Source organism: Lissotriton helveticus, chromosome 2_1, assembly GCF_964261635.1.
Source record: "Lissotriton helveticus chromosome 2_1, aLisHel1.1, whole genome shotgun sequence".
Lineage (NCBI taxonomy): Eukaryota > Metazoa > Chordata > Amphibia > Caudata > Salamandridae > Lissotriton > Lissotriton helveticus.
Window position 1 is genome coordinate 505019448 of NC_136059.1, and position 27711 is coordinate 505047158.

The 27711-nt window shown below is 44.6% G+C and overlaps 1 protein-coding gene across 2 annotated transcripts in view; it reads right to left on the bottom strand.

Moving 5' to 3' along the window:
• The window catches only part of LOC144818091 (mannosylglucosyl-3-phosphoglycerate phosphatase-like), a 799862-nt gene that overhangs the window by 211351 nt on the left and 560800 nt on the right, over positions 1–27711 (bottom strand). For both annotated transcript variants that reach the window (XM_078675141.1, XM_078675142.1), the window contains exon 6: positions 5855–6002. In XM_078675141.1, coding sequence (XP_078531267.1) covers positions 5855–6002 — 148 coding nt within the window. The remainder of the gene's footprint in view (positions 1–5854; positions 6003–27711) is intronic.

Genomic DNA, 27711 nt, shown 5'->3' on the forward strand with positions numbered 1-27711 from the left:
GGCATAAAAACCGTTGGATATGTCAAGCGTTGTCTTGAAAAGCTTACGCACTAGACTATCCACTAGCGCAGAGCCGTGAGTATTCTGTACTGCACAGTTACGGCAATGCGAGTTCAAATGCCGGTAATCCAATACCAAACGATATGATCCGTCAGGCTTGTTCACAGTAAAAAGGGGATTATTCATCGGTGACACACACGTTTCAATAACTCCCTGATATTCCAATTGTTCAAGGATTTCTGCGACGGCAGCTTTAGCTTCCTGCCGTATGGGATATTGAGGCTGAGGCTGCGGCTCAGACCGCAAAGGAATTTCGTGGCAAGGGGACAATTTGTCCCAACCACATTGGTTGCGGTACAGAGCCGGCGCAAGAGCCCGAGCCCACTCTTCTGCAAAATGCTGCGCATGCTCAGTTGAGACAGTGTGCGCGAAACTGGGAAGGATTACCTCCTCCCCTCGCGGCGCCGCGAGCACAAAAGGTGGGGGCCAGTCAGCCTCGGAAAGTAAAATGTCGTACGTAGACGATAGGTTCTCCCAAAATACCCCTCTTACAGTACGCTGTATGTCACCTTCAATTAACAGGACAATTTCAAAAAGTCTTTCAGGGGGAGCTAGTCTCGTATCGGCTGTTTCAATTACAACGAACATTTCAGTCGCTGTCACCCTCAGTAGTGGACGGAGCGCCTCTCTGACTATGGTAATCTCCGCCGCGCTGTCCAGCAAGGTCAGAGCCCACGTCAGATTCCGAAGCCGCGTTCTCACTATCTGTGGCATATCTATGCGCTGTCAAGGCTGCGACTTTCTTTTTTGCAAACTGCGGTCGCTTAGGCAGAGAATCCTCCTGCTTCACTGCGCCGTCCGTCTGGCGGGACTGACCACGTCCTTGTTGGCCACCACGTCCACGTCCACCCCCTCCTCCACCGGTTTTCGGGGCCGATGTTTCCTGAAAGGAACGAGGAGAGCGTTGATCAGAACCCTGAAATCGATCAGGTGATTTAATCATCGCGCGATCGCGCAAATCATAAACTTTCTCTGTCGGCGCAGGAGCTGGTAGCGCAGGAAAAGAATCCTGAGTCTGCTTATTTTGCTTCCCCTGTGTCTGTTTCTTAGGCCAATTCTGTTTTTTGGACTTGGGTTGGACATCTGCAACTGCAGATTGTCCCTGAGGTTGTTTTTTCTCCTTCACTGAAAAATATTTCAGACCTCTACTTGTGCGGCCAATTGTCTTATAAGCGGCCACAACGATCTTTGCTAACTGACGGGGTTTATCGGCATCGGGCAGAGCAGCCAAAGCATTCGACACCTGAAAGTTCACCGCATCTCCTTTAACATTGGAGATTATGAGATCACTTACAATCTCAAAAGAACCACACAGGCGCATACCCAATTCAACCGCTGCCTCAGGGCCGTGATCATTCTGAACACGTTTAATGATGTCAGGCAGGGCAGTCATAGACGGGGTGCCGAAGCACCTCGTATAAACGGCAGCAAATGTTTTCCCCCAGCTTTCACAGTCAACAAGTTCAGGAGTTAAATCCTTCGGTAAAGTGATCGTCAACATTCTATGCTTATCAGCAGGAGTAGAATTCGGAAAAACCGCCTCCAGTTGATCAAACTTCTCTGCTAGCCAGAACGGGAAGTCATCGTTGTCAACTGGACGTGCACCAAAAACCGAATTTACCATTACTGGATTGAGACGCATACCGCCTCTATCGATGGGAACGGCCGCACCCCCCTGGGGACCACCAGGAAGATGGCGACCGATGTATTGCACTAATGCTCGAATCACGGAAATAGACACAACATGCAACCTGCGAATTTCCTGCAGGGTACAAGCGCCGTGATTCGGGTGCGGGGTAAAACCACCCAACGCAGGCCAGTTTGTACCTGGAATCGAGAGTGGACCTAACCTCGCAGCGGACAAAGAGTGGGGGAGGGCGCCATCAAACCAAACTCGATGCTGCCAATGATCAATAGGTATTTCCAGTGCCCTGTACGGTGTATATTCAGCCGGGACAGCCGAGGCGGTGTAGGAGTGGAACAAACCAGAATTAGCGTCCACAGCCGGAAACGTAACCCAAGAGTAAAACAACTCGAAAGGGAACGCCGGATCTGCACACACCACGAAAATCACAGCCATCCCATCCACCGGGACTTGGTACGTCTGAAGATGGTTGCGCACCGCCACGCGACTATGCTGCGCAATGGCCACCGCCGCCATGACAACACTGGAATCAAGAAAATACAAAGAAAACTTTGTAGCACAACTGGGTAGTAATTCAAAGAAACCGTTTAAGGTAGAATCAAGCTTGAATAAGACCTATTTCAAAAAATAGGTAGGTTTCACCGACACCCCGCTTTCCGGAAACGGAGGTGAAGGGGTTAAGGTTTGAACGATATACTACTCGAGTGTCATGATATAAGACCACCGAAACCGTTGGGCGCCATGTCGCAGGGTTTCTGTTCTCACACAGAACTGTGCACAGAGGAGTGGAACCTCGGTGAATTAGGGTGACCCAAAACACACCTTAGTACCCAACTCACCCCTTACCGAGCTAGCTACAGTGTCTCACTGGACATATCAAACCCCCAATGTTTAGACAAACCAGAACATGAACTTACTGTACCTCAGGGTACGTGGAACTCATGAACACTCTTTCGTTATATTATCATTATAAACCAGAACATGGAGTAAAGAAGACACCTGTGCATTTGAAATGTTTATTTACTAATGCCGTCTTCTCAGGCGCAGTATCTTAGATAATACAAGTATACTTATTATCAGTAGCAAAATTACCAGCATAGTTACTAAGACATAAAAAGCGAATGGTGACAGCATGTCAACATACTGTAATGAATAAGAGTTAACAACACTTATATCTCACCCTCCCTAACACATATATTATATTATTAGCTAAGAAGGTCTCTTTGGGTTGTTTTAGGGCGGGCCCATACCTTAGTGTCCTAGCATGAAGGAATCACATCAGCATACACCAGCTCTCTCTGCATGTGCACCGCATCAAGTGTGTTCTATGTGCCTCGTGCAAAGCAATATCAATCCCGCCTGAAGCCAGAGTTGGCAAAGGCTGCACTTGTGTTATGACTATGAAGGCGTGGAGATCAGACCTCATAACAATTCCATATCGTGTTGTTCCTGAAACTTCAGCACTCTTCGTGCAGACATAGTTTAATAAGCAAAGCTGATATCAGAGCAATAACATATTATTCTCACATACACCACGGCAAACTACTAGGTTGAAAGCTAAGTCAACAATTAAGTGTCGTGTGCAGAAGTTGCAAGAAAGAAAAATGGCGTTTAAACCTCAAATGTACCTATGCTAACCTAACACGATATAAGGATATACAGGAGCTATATGACACTACAATACCCTGGTGAAACACTAATAAGGTGGGCCAAAAGGTTCATGGCATATCATTCCTATCTGGGTGACACTGATGGATTTGCATTCAAGGTAGGTAGAAGGGGGCGCTTACTAGGCTTAACTAGTTATGGAAGCTCTGGAGATATTAAACTATTTGACAATGTATACACCTCACGGATACTAACAACTTGATGAGTTCCAGGAGACAATATCAAGACTTGAAAATCAAATATTTTCAGGAAGCCACCAAACTTGGTGGTGCTGCATCAAATATTTGTGTTTTAATAAAGCAAACATGTATGTGGCTTCTTTGAGAGTTTCAGGAGGTAAGATGAGAGTTTGAAAGTGTTACCTCAAAAGCAGTTAGGGATCAGTTAGTAACAATATTTTACACCAAGATAATAACATTAAAAATTCACACTTTAATTCAGGCACTTGAGGTCACCAATATTAATGACAGCTCCCTAATGGATGGTAAGAAGGCTTTCAGTGCCAGGCCAATGGCCTGCAACTCCAACAAAGTTAATGAAGAGACAGATCCCGATAGAGACCACAGTCTCTGCATCTCCCAGATGACCTCCTGATTCCATCAATGATGCTTCAGTCATCACCGTCAGCTCTGGGTGGGACAGTCAAAGGGGTCTGTAGCTGGGCGAACTGCGGCCAAGAAGCCACCACTGCAGGTCTTTTACAGTCTCCTTTGTCTGGCCAGAATCTGCCAGGGTACCCTTTACTGGACTCACTGAGACCTCATGTACCAATTTAGGGTCTACATATGCCACCTGCCATAGTCAAGAAGCAGGACAAGGGATGCCAATTAGGTCAAAAGCCTCAGAGCTACTCTCAGACAAACCCAGGTCAAAGGCTTAAACTTAAGAATCATAGCCTAAATGTCCGGAAGTCTCCCCTCTAGTAGAAATGAATGCAACCGTACCATCTCCAGAATGGCTCAGATGAAAAGAAATTACTACAAACGAGTCAGGTGTGACTTTGGCACATAGATAGTGCCATCATCTTGAGGTGGTCTAAACTGACTGTGGCGAGCCAGCATTCAAAAGTCAGCCATCAAGGTAGGGGAAAACTGGAATCACCAACATTTAAAGGTATGCTGTGAACACCAACATTACTTTTGTGAATACCCGAGGGGCACAGGAGAGGTCGAAGGGGGGCACGCAAAAATGCTCCAGTCGCTCCAGATTTTCAGTCGTTTCAGTCGCGAAGTAGCGTCTATGTGGCTGCAGGACAGGTACTGATTTTAGGAAGGGACATTGTTCCCTTACACACTGGAAAAAGCTGAGTTTTTAGAAAACTGACAAGAAAAAAGTAGGGTGTAAGTTCTGGATCCACATGCAAAAGCACAGAAAGAAAGGAACTGACGTCTATGTGCAGGGGTGGCACTTTTATGTGGCTCCATCGCCACTTTCAGGGTGGAACGAAGTCAACACAGAGCCACATGGGCGCCACCTATTGGCATTCGGGAGCACTGCAATTTAAATCTTGCTGATTCAGTCTGGCATCTGGGGATATTCTTAGGGTGAGGAATCTACAGTTAGAAGTATCCATCAGAATATTGTAGTTTACATTTGAGGTTTAACAAGTAGGAGTGTCGACTGCTTGTCAAAGGGCACTGTGCAAACAGAAAATAATTGATATATTGTGGTGGAACATAATAACAAATTTCAAGTTGTCCACATAATTTGGGTGTCAGAGAACACTTTAAGTAGAAATGTGGAACATAATTGATATGGAAGGATTGGCTTAGGGAAGGAAAGCTTTATGTAACTTTGCAACCATATAGAGAAGAAGAAGCAAAGCTTTCTAACGAATTTGTGATGCTACTTCTATTGATGGAGATTAGAGCAAGGTTGTTGCACCAAGGTCATTTGAGAATGACATTTAACAAAGAGAACATACAGGAAAACTATTGGTGAAGCAGAATATGTAAGAGCTATCAAGAGAAAAGATGTTTTGTGTCTCTGCTGTCAAAGGCTTGAATTATAGATTGCAAAGCATGGTTGAGGTGGAGTTTTAGAAAGAGGTGTGAAAATGTGTAGGAATCGATCTTTTAGGACCGTTTCATGTATTACCTCAAACTTAGAAGTAGGCCACTTTGCTTACAGACTATAGGTCCAAATAGGGATTGAGGTGAGGTAAATGGGAGCAAACAAATGCAGAGGAGGGTAATTAATTTCAAAGGCGATGTAAACTTTTCTTGCCAAAATAGAGGCAATGTACACAAAGTACAGCATTTATGATTTCTAAAGCAAAGGGAGGGTGAATAGACTGGTTAGCGAATGTGTTAGATGGACTGCTATGAATGATGAACACATTTAAAAAATAAGATCAAAACAACAAGAACAAATTAATGTCAAAATGGACACTGATTTATAAATTAACTGCAACATCTTGTTTAACTTGTTATAAGCCATGGAGTTGGGCACACATTTGTGAGAAATGTCACCAATACTTACATGTGCTAGATATTCTTTAATGGCAATCAAATAAGATTTATTTTTATCGATGTCCTCTCCTTGAACCTTTACAGATCCTTCAACAATCCGACACCCAGGCTCTGCCTTTGGATAGAATCCAAATTCAATTCCTGCCACTTGAAGATATCTGAAATTGAACACAAAATACTGTTGTCAATGACTGGTATCAGACCATGCACTGAAAAAAATTAAGTACTTTAAAATCAACATTTAACTGTTTTACATGGATACATTATAGACCACTAACAACTTTTTCTTTTACTTTTGATAAAGTTTTGTTTGTAGTAATTTTATCACGTAAGCATATCCCTTGAAAGCAGAAGAGGGCCTTGCATAACTCAGCAATGCACCCCTACTAATTCAAATTCACTACATTTACCTACACTACATCATAAGTACCACAACAACAGTACTACTGAGAATGACGCTACATTAATGAAGATAAGCATTAGGATGTAATTCTAGGGTTATGGGTAGTGATGACTTAGGGTAAGATACAGAAACAGGGATAGGACAATGATTATGTTTTAGTGTATGATAAGGTCTATCATTTTTTCTAAGTTGAAATGTAGGATTATGGTATGGTTCAGGATTAAGGTTGCAGCAAGGATGAGATTTAGGGCAAGTGTTAGTCTTATGCCTAGGTTCATGGTATGAAAAAGGGGTAAGCTAATGAAGAGGGGTGGATTTAGGATACAGGTAAGGTGGTAGGCTTAGGGTAAATGGGTTGGGGTCAATGCCTGTGTTTTTTATAACTGACAATGCAGACCACATTTAGTACCTTTATTACCTAAAGAGAAAGAGACAGTATTACCTCTAGTACCTTTATACCTATACCTATCTAATATATATAGTGATAGGTCTATGTAGTGTCTTTAATGTCGTAGTGGGTCAAGGTAGTGGACTTCAGCACTTAATATCAATCCAACAGCGATTCCAAGCATGGAGGAAATAACATCACCTTGGGCAGAAACTAACATTTATACACACAGACCAGAGGTCCCATCGATGAACAGGGTGGGAAGGTCAGACCGGCGCGGAAGCAAAGGGAGAAGGGAATGGATAGGAGTTTGTCTTAGGGGTCAGGTGTGTGAAGGCAGAAGGAATTAGTTACTTACCTGTACACTATAGTTCTCCAGTATTATCTTTCATAGATTCACATGCTTGCATCTTCCCCGAAATCATGGTGGGAGTCTCACGGTAACAGAATGACCAAAGCAGTATCATAGAGAAGAAAACTGCATAGAAAAGCCCATAGGGACTGTATTATTTGGTAACCAGACCTCCTCATTGTTTGGTCCAAAAGTCAACCAATCAGCATTGCTGCCCTGCCCTCACACTCCCCAGCAGAACCTTCCTGCCTCAGATTTCCGGCCCCAAGTGGGAGACATGGATAAATACCGAGAGAACAGGTTCTGCCTGAGAAACGGGGAGGTGGGCGGGCGCATGTGAATCTATGAAAGATATTACTGGAGAACTATAGTGTACAGGTAAGTAACTAATTCCTTCTCCAGTATTACATCTTTCATATATTCACATGCTTGTATCAGAGTAGTAAGTAGTACCCACAAAGCCTGCAGCGTTTCCAGGATAGAACCTAGAAGGAAGTTCTGCAGCTGAAATATCGTTAGTACATGATCTGAAAATACACAGAGCAGATAGTAATAAGCAACCAAATACCCCTTTATAGCATACAGTGCAAACTCTTGAAAGAAATGTATTAAACCCTCTATAACAACAACAGACTATATATATATATATATATTCACTGAAAAAACCATAGGTTTCAGGCCTTATATAGTTAGGAATCAGCATTTAAAAAACTTTGAAATTCACTGAAAAAACCATAGGTTTCAGGCCTTTTATAGTTAGGAATTAGCATTTAAAAAAACCTTTGCAATTCACTGAAAAAACATAGGTTTCAGGAGTTATATAGTTAGGAATTAGTTTTTAAAAAAACTTTGAAATTCACTCAAAAAACTATAAGTTTTAGTGGTGTTATAGTTAGCTGGACATTTTACTCATACAAAACCAATGAAATTGCTCCTATATAGTTAGTTGTACTAACTATATTTCGCGCACCCGCAATCCACTGCTGATGATGTCACATATTAGAACATTCATGACATGGTCAGTGACATCACTGATGACATCTCAAATGACATCACTGATGACATCATCCAGTGAATGTGGTTTGCTTCGTTATTTAAATATGCATTATATATATAGCAATTTACATTGAAGAATGAGTGGATATATATAAATAAATATTTGGATGGAGGATTTAGTAGCAGTGTAATTGACTGTTTACTTGACCAATTTATAATGTCTCATTAAATATAGTGGATAGTGACTAAACTGTGTGAATATCTGTATCACTTTGTCAGTTGTTGTGTAAACAGGTTCTCCAGTTGGTTACTAGCTATGTGAAAGTCTATATTAGTTATTGATTAGTTAACTGAGTATTTGAATGGGAGTGTGAAAGTGTGTGTGGTTCGGTGGGGGGTGTGTGACTGTCCAAAGATGTGTGAATAGTTGATTCAGTAGATATATGAAGTTAAAACTACATGTTATAACAGTTTGGGTGAGGGACTCTCTTTATGGGTGTGGTGATGAGCAAATATATTTCTCAACGGTACAGGTCCAACAAACTAGAAAAATAAAAGGCAGTGTATGTGTCAGTTGTTGTATATAAATAAGTATACATAAGACACAATGATTGTGTGAGTGACTGTATGGATAACTGTATACTTGTAATAATGATTTTATAATTCACTAAGTATGACTAACTATCTAAATGAATAGAAGAAGTGGTGTTTGTATAAGTGTTTTGCTAAGTAAATATGTAAGTATGATCCATTGTTTGCATGAGTGAGTAGGATGACTTCATATGTGAATAGGATGCGTTGAATGTCGATATAGATGTATAAGTATTTTTGATAGTGTTCTATTGTTCATTGACAGCATGTATGAGTGATTAGATGTGTGTATACATCTATGAATCACTGAGTAGATTTTTAGATACTTGTATTGCTGTGACAATGGATTTAAATATGATACTCTGTATTTTACAAACAGTGATGAAAAATTGTAATAGTGTATGAAAAGGTGTATGTGATTGTCACGTGGATGATGTCATCAGTGATGTCATTTGAGATGTCATCAGTGATGTCACTGACCATGTCATGAATGATCTAATATGTGACATCATCAGCAGTGGATTGCGGGTGCGCGAAATATAGTTAGTACAACTAACTATATAGGAGCAATTTCATTGGTTTTGTATGAGTAAAATGTCCAGCTAACTATACCACCACTAAAACTTATAGTTTTTTGAGTGAATTTCAAAGGTTTTTTAAAACTAATTCCTAACTATATAACTCCTGAAACCTATGGTTTTTTCAGTGAATTTCAAAGGTTTTTTTAAATGCTAATTCCTAACTATATAAGGCCTGAAACCTATGGTTTTTTCAGTGAATTTCAAAGGTTTTTTAAATGCTGATTCCTAACTATATAAGGCCTGAAACCTATGGTTTTTTCAGTGAATTTCAAAGGTTTTTTAAATGCTAATTTCTAACTATATAAGGCCTGAAACCTATGGTTTTTTCAATAAATTTCAAAGGTTTTTTAAATGCTTAATCCTAACTATATAAGGCCTGAAACCTATGGTTTTTTCAGTGTTTTTAAAAAAAAAATTGATTGGTTAACTGGCTTATTAAGTGTATCTTAGTGAATACATATATTAGCGAGTAATGTTTAAATATTTAAATATATGCATGAGTGATGTAATATGTGACGTCATCAGCAGTGCATTGCAGACGTGCAAGTTATAGTGAGTCCAACTAACTAAAACGTGGGAATTTCAATGGTTTTATGCGAGTAAAATTTCCAGCTAACTATAACTGGTGTGAAACCTATGGTTTTTTCTGTGAATTTCAAAGGTTTTTTAAATGCTAATTCCTAACTATAACTGGTGTGTAACCTATGGTTTTTTCAGTGAATATATATATATATATATAAAATTTCTATGGCAAAATTAAACCCCTCATTTTGTTCCTTTTCAAATTAAATGTATTAAGTGTTACCACTTTATTCCAATCAAGATGACTTCAGGTGTGCCATACTTTTGTCATAAGTAAGACTGTTAGCGTTCTAGTTGTTCTTTAGAACACTCTGGGACATTCTGTCATTGGGCTATAGTTGGGCTACATCTGGCTGATATTTGGCTACATTTGGACTCTTTTGTCTCTGGTGGCCATCTTGGGAGACTGCATATCAGAATTTTTTTAATGAAATATAAGAGGATTTGAGAAGTCACTCAAAATGTGCCCTAATTTTTCTTTCTTCAGCACTAATCATAATTTCTATGGCAAAATGAACCCCCTCATTTTGTTCCTTTGCAAATTAAATGTTTTAAGTGTTAACACTTTATTCCAATCAAGATGACTTCAGGTGTGCCATACTTTTGTCATAAGTAAGACTGTTAGCGCTCTAGTTGTTCTTTAGAACACTCTGGGACATTCTGTCATTTGGCTATAGTTGGGCTACATCTGGCTGATATTTGGGCTACATTTGTTTTTTTTAATCTATGGTGGCCATCTTTGGGCTACATTGGGCTACATTTGGGCTCTAACATATATATATAGCCCAATGTAGCCCAATATATATTTTTTCAAAGTTAATTTTCGTAAAAACCACTGGAGCACATATCTTGAGACATAGCAAAGGCACATCGGGCTACCAGTCCCTACAATTGTGCCAAGTTTGGTGGAAAACCATTCAGCCGTTCGGGCTAAAAGTGAGTCCAACCGCCCTATGGAAATTAACATGGGGAAAACACGTTTTGGGACCCCCCTTTTATCTCGGCCCCCACTTGACGAATCCCCCCCAAACTTTCAGGGAAGGAGCGGAGCGCCGCGAGGCAAAGTTAGGGAACGTTTCAGGAAGATTCCTCAACCGGCGCCAAAGTTATTCCCAATAGAATGTTGCGATTTCCCTATGGAAAACAATCCTAACTATTTATACCTACTGGCTATCGCCAGTAGGTAATATATATATATATATATATATATATATATATAGTCTTTAAGGACTCCTACGAGTATACGCGGCAGCAGTTTTATTATTATTATTATTTTGTGATAATTTTTTATAATATATAGGCAACACAGGATGCGAGTTTGGCAGAACTGTTCTAGTGCCCGCATGCTTCCCACTGAGCTGTGTTTTATTTGTTATACATGCCTCACCATATCAATTTTGTCTGCTTTACTGGTAACATTGCCACTTTGGTAATTGCATTGTGCACTATATATCAGTAGGCTGTATTTTACCTGCATGTATGTTTATGAAGAGCCTCAGGCAATGTGAGCATGTTGCATTTATGCTGTAATAGGAATCCACACGCTATAGTATGTTTTCCATGTTTACTAATTGGGTCAGTGGGATGGGCTATTTAACTCAATAGTTATGCATTGCCAAACTTGATTGACAAAGGCCTCTTGAAGGCTGAAACGCGTCTCTTCTCGTGCTCGTGATTGAGGGCGTCCTGCACTAAGAAATAAATGCCGATTCCAATGCCACTTCGTGTCCGTGCCTGCTTTTCCATGGAACTTCTGTGGGAGTTAGGTGTTTTGGTTCATATATATATATATATATATATATATATATATATATATATGTATGTATATATATATATATATATATATATACTGTATAAAGTATTAACAGAGAACAAAAGAACACCTTATTGAAAAAGACGCCTCAGAACAGCTAGTCCCACTGCCGTGTCCTCCTTCCACGCAGTGTTCAGACAGTAGTGCTTGGTAAAAGAATGCACATTTTCCACGTCGCCGCTCTGCAGATGTCAGGTTGAGACACTCCTGCAAACAAGGCCATCAATGTCGCCATGTTTCTTGTGGAATGAGCATTCACTCTGGAATGAAGCGGCTTTCCAGCTTTTTCATGACATTTAATGATAGCTGATGATATCCATCTGGCGATACTCAGTCTTGACAGAGGGAGGCCTTTCCTCTGTCCTTCAAATGCAATAAATAACTGTTTAGATTTGCGGAATGTTCTTGTTCGCTCAAAGTAGAATTTCAAACATCTAGCTATGTCCAAAGAATGTAAAGCCCTTTCTGCTTCAGATGAGGGATCGCTGACGAAAGTAGGCAAAATAATTGGTTCATTAAGGTGAAAAGAAGTAGGAACTTTGGGTATAAAAGTAGGATTTGTCCGTAGTATAACTGTCTTTCCGAAATTGAAGAAAAGGCTCTTCCACTGAAAAAGCTTGAATTTCGCTAAGTCTCCTCGCTGAGGTGAGAGCTAACAGCAGGGCTGTCTTCCATAAAAGGAATTGTAAGTCTGTCTTATGTATAGGCTCGAATGGTGGCCTCATAAGTTGCGCCAAAACTGTATTGAGATGCCAGGGTATTGGCGGCCGTTGGATGGGTGGAAAAGCTCTAAAGAGCCCTCTGACAAACTCCTTTATCAGTCTGTGAGACCAGAGAGACGGCTCATCCGGCATTCTCCTGAATCTTGATATTGCCTCCAAATGCACTTTCAACGAGGCATGTGACTGACCTGCTTTTGATAACAACAACAGGTAAGGCAGAATACCTTCTGGGGGTACCGTCAACGGATGTAGACTTTGACTGGCACACCAGTGACAGAAGCGTGTCCATTTTGCTTTGTAAGCCTTGTTGGTCGACATAGTCCTAGATTGCGATAGTATTTGTCTGCAGTCCTGCGGAATGCTCATGGCTTGGAATTCCCGCTCATGAGGTTCCATGCAGATAATTTTAGCGATGCTAAGTCCGGATGCAGAATTTGGCCGTTGCTCATCAATATGAGGCTCTGGAAAGTCGGGAATTGTATTTTGTTGCCTTTTGACATCTGTAGCAGACCTGAAAACCATGCTTGTCTCGGCCAAGCTGGTGCTATCAGAATGACATGACATGGTTCTGATCTCATCTTGCGAATCACTCGCGGTATTAATCACTCGCGGTATTAAAGGAATTGGTGGGAACACGTAAGCGAACATTCCCGTCCAGTCCATGTGAAACGCATTTCCTTTGGAATCCCGCTGAGGGTACCTGGACGCAAACTGATCGCATTTCGAATTGTCCCCGGTTGCGAACAAGTCGAACGTTGGTGTGCCGCATCTTTGAAACACTCTGCGAAGCTGAGTGTCGTTCAGTTCCCACTCGTGCAACACACTCGTCGTGCGACTTAGGACATCTGCCCGTGTGTTGAGGATGCCTGCCCGTGTGTTGAGGATGCCCTGTATATGCTGCACCTGAATAGAAATGTTGTGACTGATCATCCATTTACAATTCCTTTGCGCCAGCGCAGAAAGTTGTTTGGATCTTGTTCCCCCTTGCTTCAGAAGATAAAATATAGTCGTGGTGCTGTCTGTCTGAATGAGCACCGACGAGTTCTGGATTCTGGGCAGGAAAGCTTGAAGTCCCAGAAACACCGCTTTGAGGTCCAACATATTTATGTGAAGCTGTGCTTCCCACTCTGACCAGGGGCCCTGGATCTCCAGCTCCTGGAGGTGGGCGCCCCATCCTTGCAAAGAAGCGTCTGTCGTCATCACGTATTTGTGATTCTGAGGTACAAAATTCAGACCCTGATTCAAGTTCTTCTGAACCTTCCACCATGACATGGCCACTTTCATACGGTGAGTGATGGTAATCCGATCTTCGAAGGTTCCTTTGGACTGAACCCACTGCTCGTCTAGATGTTCCTGCAAGGGTCTCATTCGAAGACGGCAGTTTGGAACCAGTGGGATGCAAGAGGACATCCTCCCCAACAAGGATTTGTACATCTGCACAGAAGTGAACCTTTTTGCTTGAAGGGATGTTGCGAGGCCTATTATTTTCCTCATCCTTTCCTCGGAAGGGTATGCTTTCGTTTCCTTGGTGCATATCCATGCCCCTAGGAATTGAATGCCCTGAGCTGGAATCAGTGAAGACTTTTCCAAGTTGGTTCTTAGTCCTAACCGATGGAAAAGGCGGATGCAGCACTGAAGAGACCTCTTGGCTCTTGTGAATGATGGTCCTGTCACCAGCCAATCGACGAGATATGGGTAAATGCAATGTCCCTTCAACCTTAAGTGGGCCGCCACCGGGGCCATGCATTTGGTAAACACCCTTGGGGCCAATTTGAGGCCAAATAGCAACACTTTGAATTGGAAATGGCGACTCTCCACGGCAAATCTTAAATATTTCCTGTGCTTCCGATGGATTGGAATATGGAAGTATGCATCCATGAGATCCAACGAAGCCATTAAGTCTTTCCTCTTTAACATTAGGAGGATCTCTTGTAATGAGAGCATTCAAAGGGAATTTTCTTTATGTATTGATTTAGATCCCTCAAATCCAATACCTGTCTCCACTTCGTAGTTTGCTTCTTTTTGATGAGGAATAAATGCGAATAGAAGCCCTTCCCTCTGTGTTGTCGAGGTACTTCCTCTATAGCCCCCTTCTGCAAGAGTGAATGGACCTCCTTTTTCAGCTCCTGATGATGTTGATGATGTCTGAGCACCGGGGGATGATCTGGTGGCATTTGTACAAACTCTAGGGTATGGCCTCTGCTTATTACATCCAAAACCCATTTGTCCGATGTTATGGACATCCAATTGTCGAAGAAGAAGATCTCTGATTAAATTGACCCCTTGCACCTCTTTTACGAAAGGACTGTAACCTTCCTTGCTGAAGGGATCCTAGCGCCCTAGCCGTGTCACTATCTGACTTGATGCCCTGCAGCGCCTCGTCTACATGTTTGCCAAAAGGATTTTCGCCATCGAATGCCATGTCGACAATCTTCGCCTGCACCTCCGGACGAAAGGATGTAGCCTTCAGCCAACCCTGTCTCCGAAGTGAAACTGCTCCTGCCATCTGCCTGAAGGCCATAGAGGAGACATCCATGGCAACGTCAATGGATTCCGAGGCCGACTTTGCCCCATAGCAGATGCCTCCTCTTTCTTATCCTCCGGGAGTGCAGCCATAATGGGTGCCAAATCCGACCACATTTGCCTGTTAAAACAGCTAATCAGGGCCATCGCATTGGCTGCTTTAATAGTAGAGGCTGCCATGACCGCAAACCTTTTCCCGGCTCCATCCATCCTCCGTCCCTCTTTGTCTGGCGGCACCATCGAAGTAGCAACTGGATTCTTGGAATTCCTCTGAGCTGCTTGCGTCACCACCGACTCCGGTCTCGGGTGTCCTATCAGAGATGCCGGAGAAGACTCTGGTGCTCTATATTTCTTTTCGATTCTAGGAACTGAAACCGCGATGGAGGCCGGTGTCTTCAAAATTTTTAGTCCCTCCTCCCAAAGGTGAGGAATAATCGGGATTGAGCGAGCAGACTTTCTGGCGTCATCCTTTGAAATCATATAAGAAACATTCAGTTTCTTTAACCTCCGTTTCCAGATCAAATCTCTTGGCTGCTTTTTCCATAATGTCATGGAATCCTCCAATATCCTGAGGAGGAGAAGTGGTTGGCGGCGGAGTAGGTGAAGGGGCCGACGGCAAAATGTACTCATTCCATTCCTGACCTCCCATAGAATCTTGTATAATTTCACCTTCCTCAGGTTGCTCATCATCAGTGTCTGTTAGATCATCCCTGATTGTGATCACTGGAGGTGATCTCACAGACTGCGTGTGAGGAGTAGAATGGGTTCTCGGAGGCTGTGTTGCAGGTACTGGCGTAGATGGTGTAAGCTTATTCGCCTCTGGAAAATGACGATAATAGTCGTTAATCATGAACATCAGGTCAGAAACCAGATCTACAGGTATGGAGACTGACTCTTCTCGCGACTCCTCTCGCAACTCTTCCTGTTGCTCATCTTCCTCACCATAGTCGCAAGTCCCCTGGAAAGATTCGTATCTTGCAGACTGAGACTGAGCTCTCTCCTTAAAGGAAAACACCTCCTCATCATCTGTGTCCTGGCTCTTTATCTTAAGTTGCGAAGGACTGTAGGCCACTCCAGACGACTCCTCCCCTTCTGTATCCTGCTCCAGCAAAGAAGATGGGGGTAGAGTCGAAATCTGCGTCCACGTCGTGAATTCTGCAGATTTGCTTATGGTCGCCGAACCCCTAGACGACTGAAATGAGCGAATGGAGATCAAAGTCTTAAATTGTGGTGATTTAAACGCCTTTGCTGTTGAAATTACACTCTTCGTCGACGGAGTCGTCATTGACATAGTCATCGTCGACGGAGCCGTCGTCACTAAAGCCATCGTCGACGGAACCGTCGATGACGGGGTCTCCGTCTACGACTTCGTCACTTATCTCATCGTCGACGGTTTCCTCATCGACGGTATGATCAAACTCATCGACGTAGTCGTCGGCTAGACACTCTTAGTTCCCGTCGTCGACGCAGCTGTCGTCGTCGAAACAGTCGTCGTCGACGGAGCTGAAGTCTTTGCCACAGATTTTACAGTAGAAACCAGGGAGCTGGTCGACGGAGCAGACCCTGCCCCCTTCTGACCTCTTGATGGGAGTAGGAGGGAGAGATGAGGCCTCCTTCCCCTTAGATTTAACCTTCTTAGGCTCCACCATTTCCTCAGAATGTGAGGACTCTTTCTTTTTAGGTGTTAAACTAGTAGACTCCTCACCAGAATCTGAATCAGATGTGGCCTTTTTCTTCTGTCCCTCAGAGTTTTAGCAGAGAAGGTTCTACAATATTTACAATCCTTGGCCACATGCTTCGGATGAAGAAAATATAAGCAGTCCTTGTGAGGGTCTTCAGAGAAAAGCCTAGCCTTTCCACAGGATCTGCAAGGCCTGAAAAGCCTCTTTTTAGAGCTTTCAGCCATCATAAAAGAAATAGGTACACACAATACCTTAATCCAGAAGATAAGACAGTTGAAAAACAAAGGTCAATAGTTCACACAGGAACAGCAAACTGAGCAGAGCGCAGGGAGACTCTTTTCTCACACGAAGGCGGTTGGAAATCTGAGGCAGGAAGGTTCTGCTGGGGAGTGTGAGGGCAGGGCAGCAATGCTGATTGGCTGACTTTTGGACCAAACAATGAGGAGGTCTGGTTACCAAATAATACAGTCCCTATGGGCTTTTCTATGCAGTTTTCTTCTCTATGATACTGCTTTGGTCATTCTGTTACCGTGAGACTCCCACCATGACGATGGGGAAGATACAAGCATGTGAATCTATGAAAGATGTAATACTGGAGAATCAGATGAACCATTTATTGATTTTCTCGCCTTTAGGATCTCATGCCTCATCAGATTTGATCTGATTCAGATGTGGCCATAGAGGGTTCCTTTTCAGCTATTTAGTCCAGTTAAACAAGTTACATACCTTTGGTATTGATGTTTCTGGTTCTCTATCTAACCGCAGATTCTTTAATTTGAGATTATTCCATAGATGACAGACTGGATCTAAAACTTTCAAGCGGCACTCCTGCAAGCCGCTAGGTGGTGCTGTGCAACTCTGAGCCAATGCTGTTCTACTCCGGGAGTGACAAGCAGAGCCACAAATAAGTGACGCCTATGCAAGCGGACATCACCTGCTTTCTAGGCTATCTGCGCCCCCAGGCGTGGCGCCCATTGGCAGATATGCACAACCACCAAGCAGATCTCTTAATTCAAATCTTTTTAGAAGGTAAAAGCGTCCAGTTAACAGAATGGGGAGGCAGGAGTGTCAGTGAGGAATCTGTAGTTAGATCAAGCATTCACCAGACAGATCATTACCGAAGGTAAGCAACTTGTTCTTCTGATGGATACTTTTAACCTCAAATTCCTAATTTTGTTAACAGATACAAGAGAAGTACCTCTCCAGGTGGGGTGTGTGTGAACTGGCTCAAAAGTCCTGCAGGATCAAGCGGTTAAAATGCCACTCTTGACGGACCTGACAGCCTAGACGGGTAGTGCTTTGTGAACGTGTGAAAAAACTTCCATGTTGCCGTTTGACAAATGTCCAGCATAGGTGTTCCATGTTCTAGCACAGTGGAATGCACACCAGAGCCCTCTGGCGGCTGCTTCTTCACCAGTGCGTTGCAGCTCTTCCTGATCTCATCAGAAGCGGTCGCTCCTCACGCTGCTCCCTGCTCTGCCTACCGCCTTGTATCGTAGCGCTATACCGCCAGACTGCTGTCTGCTACCTCGCTTTTGGCTCGCTGCCATTTTGTTGTTGTTGTTGCCTCCCTGCCCGGCTCTCCACCCCGCTCCCGCCTACCAGCTGCTCCTCCCTCCCACTGTTAGCCTATGCTCCGCTCTCCCGTTGTAGCGCTGTGACCGTCCTGATCTCATCAGAAGCGGTCGCTCCTCACGCTGCTCCCTGCTCTGCCTACCGCCTGGTATCGTAGCGCTATACCGCCAGACTGCTGTCTGCTACCTCGCCTTGCTCCCACAACTGCTATTGCCTGATTTCTTATCACAATTATATCGTTGCGCTAGATTGCCTGATTGTTTATTAATTGCTTATTATAACTGTATCGTAGCGCTAGATTGTAATTGCCAAAGTGCGCTTTAACGATCTTTTCAATTGTGCTGTGCTGCCTGTAGAATTCATTTGTGCCTGATTGTGCCGGTGCCACTGCCATTTGCATCGCATTTATTCTGACTGTGCCCCAATCCTGTTTCGCTTTTGGCTCGCTGCCATTTTGTTGTTGTTGTTGCCTCCCTGCCCGGCTCTCCACCCCGCTCCCGCCTCCCAGCTGCTCCTCCCTCGCCCCTCCCCCTCCACTATCCGCATATGACAGATGCCTTCGCGCGCAGCGTCCACGCGCAGCGGACGCGCCCTATGCAAAGGTAAGCCCGTCTACGCCCGTCCGCGCCTGGACCGCGCCCAGTGCCAGACCCCCTGCCCCCGTAAAACCACTCCAACCGCATAACTTACGACGCCGCAACCCTCTCAGCCCATAACCCCGGCCATCCCTCAAACTGCTACCAAGCCGCCCCAGGACACACCCATGGACCCTTCACCTGCCACTCCTGCAAGTTCGACTGCACCATGACCCAAACCAAATCCACAAACTCCAAACAGAGCTCCGACACTAACCACCCAAAGTGCATCCTGCTCAACACCCGCTCAGTCCACAGACACTCCATTGAACTCTGGAACCTGCTTGACACTACATCGCCGGACGTCGCCTTCCTTACAGAAACATGGATGAACGCCTCATCAGCGCCCGACATCGCCATAGCCATCCCGGACGCATACAAGATCATCCGAAAAGATCGCACCAACCAAACAGGAGGAGGCATCGCCATTGTCCATAAGAACACCATCCGCATCACGACTAGTTCCGACCATAACCTCGTTACCGCCGAACACCTTCACTTCCAGATTCACACCGACCCCAAAACCACACTCAGAGGCACCCTCATCTACAGACCACCAGGACCCCGCACACAATTCAACGAAGACATCACTGACTTCATCAGCCCACATGCCCTCCCCTCCGAGAACTACATTCTACTGGGAGACCTCAACTTCCACCTGGAAAAGAAAAACGACAGCAACACCACCACCCTTCTGGACAACCTGGCCAATCTCAGACTCAAACAACTCGTTAACACCCCCACCCACTTTGCCAGACACACGCTTGACCCTATCTTTACCTCCAGCAAGCACGTCTCCTTCGACAACACCACAGCTCTCCAATGGACGGACCACAGCTGCGTTCACTTCAACTACAAAAAGACCACGACCCACAACCCCCCACAACCCATTCCTCAAAGAAATTGGAACAAAATCACCACCGACCAGCTCTTCACATCGCTTCACCAAAAACCCCCTGCCAAATCATCGGACCCAAACCAAGCAGCCACCAACCTCACACAATGGATCACCCACAGCGCCGACGAACTAGCACCCTTGAAAAACCATCTAATCAAGCAAGGTACCAAAAAAGCCCCCTGGTTCAACGAGGACCTTAAGAAATCCACCTTCAAGAACGCCACCCGCAAACACCACCAACTGATCCGATCCACCAAGAAATCAGCATTCAAGGATCGACTTGACAACAATGCCCAAAACAGCAAGGAACTATTCAATATCGTCAAAGAATTTACTAACCCCACTGCCGGCACCAACGACATCACCCCCTCCCAAGACCTCTGCGACTCTCTATCCTCATTCTTCCACAACAAAATCGCCGAAATACACAACAGCTTTGAAAACCAGTCCGAAGACCAGTCCACTCCACCCACCTCCGAACCAAAACCGCAATCTAACAACCTTTGCACCTGGAACCCAATCAACACCGAAGACACCATCCGCCTGATGAACTTCATCCACTCAGGATCGCCAACCGACCCATGTCCCCACCACATTTTCAACAAAGCAGACTCCATCATCGCTCCCCATCTCCGCGATGTCATCAACTGTTCTTTCAACTCTGCTACCTTCCCGGAAAACTGGAAACATGCCGAACTCAGCGCCCTTCTGAAGAAACCCACAGCAGACCCCACCGAACTTAAGAACTACCGCCCCATCTCGCTCCTCCCATTCCCTGCCAAAGTCATTGAGAAAGCCGTCAACAGTCAGCTCGCCGCCTTCCGCGAATCCAACAAATCCCTCGACCCTTCACAGTCCGGCTTCCGAGCCAAACACAGCACCGAAACCGCCCTCATCTCAGCAACAGACGATATCCGAACTCTACTGGACAACGGAGAAACAGTTGCTCTCATCTTACTTGACCTCTCCGCAGCCTTTGACACAGTCTGTCATAGCACCCTCATACAACGCCTCAGCAACGTCGGAATACAAGGAAAAGCATTGGACTGGATCATCTCATTCCTCACCGGAAGAACCCAGAGAGTCCGCCTCCCCCCTTTCAAATCAGAGGCCACCGAAGTCATCTGCGGCGTACCACAAGGATCATCACTCAGTCCCACCCTCTTCAACGTATACATGAGTCCCCTCGCATCCATCGCACGACAACACAACCTCAACATCATCTCCTACGCAGATGACACCCAGCTGATACTCTCCCTCACCAAAGACCCAAACACCGCCAAAACCAACTTACACGAAGGAATGAAAGAAGTAGCCGAGTGGATGAAGAACAGCCGATTAAAACTAAACTCAGACAAACGGAAGTCCTCATCTTAGGATCATCCCCCTCTGCCTGGGACGACTCATGGTGGCCACCGGCCCTGGGTACCGCACCCATACCTATGGACCACGCACGTAACCTAGGCTTCATCCTGGGCTCCTCCCTCTCGATGAACAGACAAGTCAACGCCGTCTCATCATCATGCTTCAACATCCTACGCATGCTCAAAAAAATCTTCCGTTGGATCCCCACCGAAACAAGAAAGACAGTCACCCACGCACTGGTCACAAGCCGACTAGGCTACGGAAATACCCTTTACGCCGGAACCACTGTCAAACTACAGAAAAAACTCCAACGCATCCAAAACGCCTCTGCCAGACTCATATTGGACATTCCTCGGCAAACCCACATATCCGGCCACCTGAAAGACCTCCATTGGCTCCCTGTCAAGAAGAGAATAACGTTCCGTCTCCATACCCACGCACACAAAGCCCTCTACGACCTAGGACCCGAATGCCTCAACACGCGACTATCCTTCTACACTACCCCCCCGCCAACTACGATCGTCCAATCAAGCCCTCGCCACAATTCCGCGCATCCACAGATCCACCATGGGGGGAAGATCCTTCTCCTACTTAGCGGCCAAAACCTGGAATTCTCTCCCCACCCACCTCCGCCTTACACAGAATCACCTCTCCTTCAGAAAACAACTAAAAACTTGGATATTCGATAAGTAAAGCACTTCCCTCCCTCAAGCGCCTTGAGACCCTCTGGGTGAGTAGCGCGCTATACAAATTTTTGAACGGGAACTATGTAGAAAACATTACATTGAGATGGTCTGTTTTAGCACTGCCTTACCCTTCTTTGCTCCAGGGCACCTTACAAAGAGCTGATCATCCATCAGATTCTCTTTAGTGCATTAAAAAAACTCAGTGCCCTGTTAGAGTTAAAATGATGGAGTCTCTCTTCCTCCTTAGAGGGATGAGGTGGAGCAAAGTATGTGAGAAGGTGATAGCCTGCTCCACAGGAAATGGAGTAACCACTTTCAGCAAAAAGGAAGCTTGGGTGCTTAACGCCAGCTTATCTGAAATAGACAATAATTAGTCCTTTACAGTGCCCAAAGCGAGTCCGTTCTGGGCCAGGGACAAAACAACAATAAAACTGCAAACAAATTTGCTTGGCATGGGTCAGTTTGCCAAATGCTGCATCAATCCAGAAACCGGTCCCAACAACTGGCATACAAAGATTGTGTGGAGGGACTGCCGCCACTCAATCTCCTAGAATGGATACAATTCTGCAGTCCTGGGTGCAGTACCCTGCCCTACTGCAGCAGAAGATTCTCCTGTTGTGGCAGCTCGATCTGAGGAAAGAAGCTCATGCCCAGGGGGCCCGAGTACCACATTCACCTGACCTAATCCAGTGCCACTTGATGACTTAAGCCTAGTCATTCCTGGTCTTCTTCAGAACTCCAGGCAGGAGAGGCTGTGGAGGGGAGGCATACAGGAGCATCGAACTCCACTCTAAATGGAAGCGTGTCAGGGAGATCCTTTCGAAACTCCAACACGCAAACATGGCGACATTGTGCATTCTCAGAGGTAGTGGAAAAATCTAGATAGGGTTATCCTCATTGCTGGATGATAACCTGTGCCACCTCGGGTGCAACTGTCATTCGCGATCTGCTAGGCACCCCTGGCTGAGTTTCTTTGCCCTGGCATTAAAAGATCTTGACAGGTGGTTTACCACCAGAGAAATTCCTTGGTGGTCCAGCCACTTCCAGTGTCCAAGAGCTTCCTGACAGGACCCAAGATCCCACTCTGTCCTGCTTGTTGCAGTACCACATGGAGGTGGTGTTGTCCAGGAATACCTGCACCAGCCTTTCTCTGACAGTGGGCAGGAAGGCCTTCAATGCCAAGCAATTCACCCTCAACTCCAACAAATTGGTGTAGAGTCGAGACTCCTCTGGAAATCAGAGGCCTTTTATTCCCTCCTCTCCCAGATGGCCTCACCAACCCAGTAGTGATATAGCTGCGAATACGTCACCTCCGGGTGGGGAGAGGGACCTGCCACTGAGCCGATCGCAGTCTAGTAGCCACCACTGCAGATCTTTTGAGATCCTATTGCAGAGCCTGCATGTCAGTCTGATATGTTTCGCCAGCAAAATGCAGGAGGCCAGAACTTCATGAGTCTCAGAGTCATCTGCACTGTGATACAGGGCAGAGACTGAAATATCGAGATCATAACATGCCTTTCCTGGACTCTCTGTTTCGTACCAAAGGCACTAAACCATACTGTATCCAGAACAGCTCAGATAAATGGGAGCATCTGTGCAGCACTCTGTGTGACTTTGGCACTTGGGGAATACTGGTACCCCAATCCCCAAATGTGTGCTGCAACCGCCACCATCAATTTTGTGAACATCTAAGGAACGCTGGTGAGGCCACACAAGAGCACTGCAAAATGAAAATGCTCCTGGCCTGCAGCTAACATCAGGTAGTGTCTGTGGGCTTGTGGAACAGGAATATGGATATAATCATCCAGCAGGACAATGCCACCGCCCATTCTATGGGATGGTGGCATTGGTCCGGGCTGACAGGACCTGGGCTAGCATGAGTACCTTGAATGTGTCCTTTGGCTCAAATGTGTTGAGAAATCAAAGATCCAAAATAGGTCAAAAGCTTATCTGGTCTAAGTAAGTAGCAGGAGGAACAGCCAGTTCCTACTTCAGAGGCCAGAACCCTCTATAAGGCCTCTTGGCCAAAAAGGCCTCCACCTCTTGTTGCAAGATGGGCAGGGGTGCTCCATCAGCTACCCTGATGGTGGAGGAAGGTGCGGAAGGCTTGAGTGAAATGGGGGCGCATAGCCCCAATGGGCAATTTAGGGAACTCATTTGTCTGAAATGATGGTCTGCCACCCTCAGAGGAAATATCTGATTCAGACTCGGATTGGGTGACTGAGCACATGCACGGACACTCTAAAGTGGTTTTGTGGCTGTGGTTGCTGGAGTGGGATGGGACTGAACTGCATGTTGTTCCTGCTGTCCTGAGAAGCAAAGCCTCAGTCACAAAAGGGGTGGAAGGCCTGCTGCAGAAGCCTGGTGCTGGTGAAAATAAAAACTCTGTTGCTGGAATTGTCTTGTGGGAGCAGGAAGACCCAAGGAGTATGCTGTGGCTTGGCTCTCCTTGAACTGATCCAAGGCCATGCCCTCTTTCCCAGCAAGAAGGCGAGAGCAGTCAAACAGCAGTAATAATGCTTGGCAATCCCCAGCGAAGACCCTAGTCCTTATTCAGGAAGAAATTTTAAGAGGCTCACTAGAGTCAATTGCTCGACCTAAACAGTTGATCGTGTTCAAGCCAGAATGCATGACAAACGCAGCAAAGCAACAGTCCTGAATAGCCTAAGAGATGCCTGATGGTCACCTGGAACAGTCAGTAAAACGTCTGCCACTGTACTGCAAAGAGCTTAAGACTAGGGCTTAGAAGTTAGTTGGCATTCAAAGCCCTTAGTGGAAGGTTTATAGAGGGGGCAATGTGTTTCTCGAATTTCTCTATTCCTTTAAATTCTCAGCAGGTGGAGTACAGGCCCTATATACTCCCCCAAATGAAATGTTTTGCTTCAATATTTTTAACTTTTTTTAATGTTTTGTTAGCTATTTATTGATGAAATATGGAGGTCTGTGACGCTGATTTTCTTGTTTAGTGGTAAATGTTGTAGTTGTCATTTTATTTAGAGAAATGTGTATTTGTATTTGATGTATTTTGTCTTATGTGGCCCTCTTTCGAGTGCCAAAACATAATAAATAAAATTGAAAATTGATACAGGGTAAAGCGTTGGAGTTCACTTTCCTTGAGAACACCTTTACCACCAGGCTCTCTGGCGTCAGATTTTTTGCCGATTACAAGACAGACCTGAACATAGTTTTGACCGAGTACCCAAAAGGGTATCCATAAGGGCCTTATTGAAGGGTAACAGGGGCTCCATAATACATCAATCTACACTTCCATAGTGGGGAGCTATGGAAATGTGTGTTGCTAAAGAGGAGAAGACGTCAATCTCGGTTTCTTTAAGCCAGTCTTTAATAGGAGATTTGAGAATGCTATAGTGATATAGTTGATGAACGAGCCATTATAGTTGAGGAGTATGAATATTATGCAATGAGTTAATGGAGATTTCCGCCCTATGTCCCTTGAGCCTTGGTAGATATCCTAAAGGTCCACAGAGATTCCCTTAGACAACAGACACAGGTCTCGTTGAACTTCCATGGGCAAAATGGCAGTGAAACAGTCAGTACTGAAACTTCTCCATACCTGGTTCTGAGATGTAAAAGACTACCACCATCATATAGTTAGAATTCTTTATTATTCTACATTTTCTATCTAAAATATGACATGTAATAGTTGAAAAACAAGGAAAACAGTAGCACAAGAAGGCATTAATAGAAATGTGAACACAAACAGATATCATGATAACGGTCAATACGAGCTTACGTTATATTTTCTGTCAATCCCTAGCCATGTCCCTCAGCCCCACACATGATACCTCTCCTCTTGGCTAGCTTAAGTGAGTGCATACTTTACGGAAAGAAAGTCCAAGCTCATTGAAAGGGCACTCTCCAGAACAGAATATTGTTTCCCAATATGCCCTCCCGCATTACAGCAAACTCCGTGTTTCTATAAACTATTGCACAGGGACAAATGTATGAAGAATCTTTTTCAAACAGTTAAAGGGGCACCAGTACCACCTGGATCCTCAATAGGAACACTATGGGAAGAGCATCAGGGGACGAATCATGGTGAGCACCTGCCTTCAATGTGCCTTTGTACGTATATTCATTGCATTGTGTGAAGCATGTTCATTTACTAGCTAATCTTGCAATTTAGCACTTGCGTGCCCTATGTGTTTCGTTGAAACTTGGTCATTCCATAATGTGATTGAAGGGAAAAAAAAGAAAGAAAAATAAGCAATTAAAGGATATGACTCTTTGCGCCATTTAGAAGATTGGGCACTAACGTACCTTCTTATGAAACATTTCTACTCATCAGTTTTTTTCCCCAAATATATTTTTATTGGCAGTACGTTTACACAATCTGATAGCTTATCATAAATAGTAATATTTGACATATGATGGTACCTTTTCATAGTTCTAAACATCTGTTAACCAAAAAGTACACCCCAATAATGAATTACTTCCTACGAATAGCATGTTTAAAAATACCCATGCCATGTATTTTTTTTTTGTTTGATCTGTTTATTAGGTTTGGTATATAGATGTTACATGTTACATTATACTGCTTATCTACAGAACCAGTAAGCATAAATAGATATCACAGTTTCTAGACAGTATACGAAAGCAGAAAAAATTGTCATGCTACCTAGAATCTGTACAACATAATTCACATTCAATACATCAATGAAATCATTTCTATCAATACAGGTTATTATTTCCATGAAATAACCAAGTACAATAATTTGGTTCCAATACCATTTTGTTCTAACGTGTATTTCGCATGACTCCTTTCGTTTATACTGTGGAACCAAGATTAATGATCAAACCACGATATGCATAACAATATAGACTTATAACGATAAGTCAAAAGAAAATAAAAACACAAAAAGTGGGTAAGGGCGGGGGTATAGTAGGCAAAGGTGAAGAAAGATGGTCAATAGCTACTATAATGCTGCCATTTTCACCGGTAAATAAGCATCTGTTTTAGGATCATAGATCTGCATGCTTGGGGAGTATGCACAGTGTGAGTTGCATGCTCCAGATCACACCATCAATAGGCCAGACTATGATACATGTGCAAGGTAGGTTAATCAGTATAAGGGATGTCTTGGAGAATAATCCAGGGTTATTGCTACTGGGAGCACCGTCAGGATTGCATTCCAAGCTGCGGACATGGGGTGCTTACGCAATCCCTGCATGTCCTCCCTTATCAGCGAGACAGCCTCAGCCTTAGTCCAGTTCAGCAAAGACTGCGACCAGGCTTCAAGTGTAGGGGTTTTACAGCTTTCCATCGACGTGTGACAAGTCCTTTGGCCACCGCTAGCCTCAAGTAAAAAAAAATCTAAGGGAGGCTGTGTGTTTTTTATCTCTGGGAAATATCTCTAATGCAGGCCTCCCATACCCATGCCATGTCATAGCCACTTGGCTACCCAGAACTTCCTAACCACAAAGCCAAAGTAGATGAGGGGGAATGTCAAAAGGAGGAGCATTCAATCAATCAGGGATTTGTAGAGCGCACTACTCACCCATGGGGCTCTCAAGGAGCTTGGGAAGGAGGAAGAAAGGATTTCGGGCAGCTCCGGCTCATCCGAAGAGCCAGGTCTTCCTGAATGCTTGCAGTGTGGGAGTTTGTTTGATGCTGAGGGGGAGTTCATTCCAGGTCTTGGCCACGATGTAGGAGAAGGATCTTCCTTCTCTGCGGATACGTGGAATTTCGGCCCGAGCAGGGTTGGCAGAACAGAGGTTCCTCTTGGGGGCGTAGGAGATTCTTTCATTGAGGTATTAGGGTCCATTGTTGTGGAGGGCTTTTGTAGGCCTGTGTGAGCAGCTCGAAAGTCACTCTCTTTTCGACGGGGAGTCAGTGGAGGTCTCGTAGGTGCTGGGTGATGTAGTCTTGTTGTGGGATGCTGAGGACGAGTCTGGCTGTGGTGTTCTGGATGGTCTGGAGTTTGTGGAGTAGAGATTTGTTGATTCCGGCGTGGAGGGCGCTCCCGTAGTCCAGTCTGCTGGTTATGACTGCGTGAGTGATGGTATTTCTGGACTTGGGAGAGATCCATTTGAAGGTCCTGCACAGTATGCAGA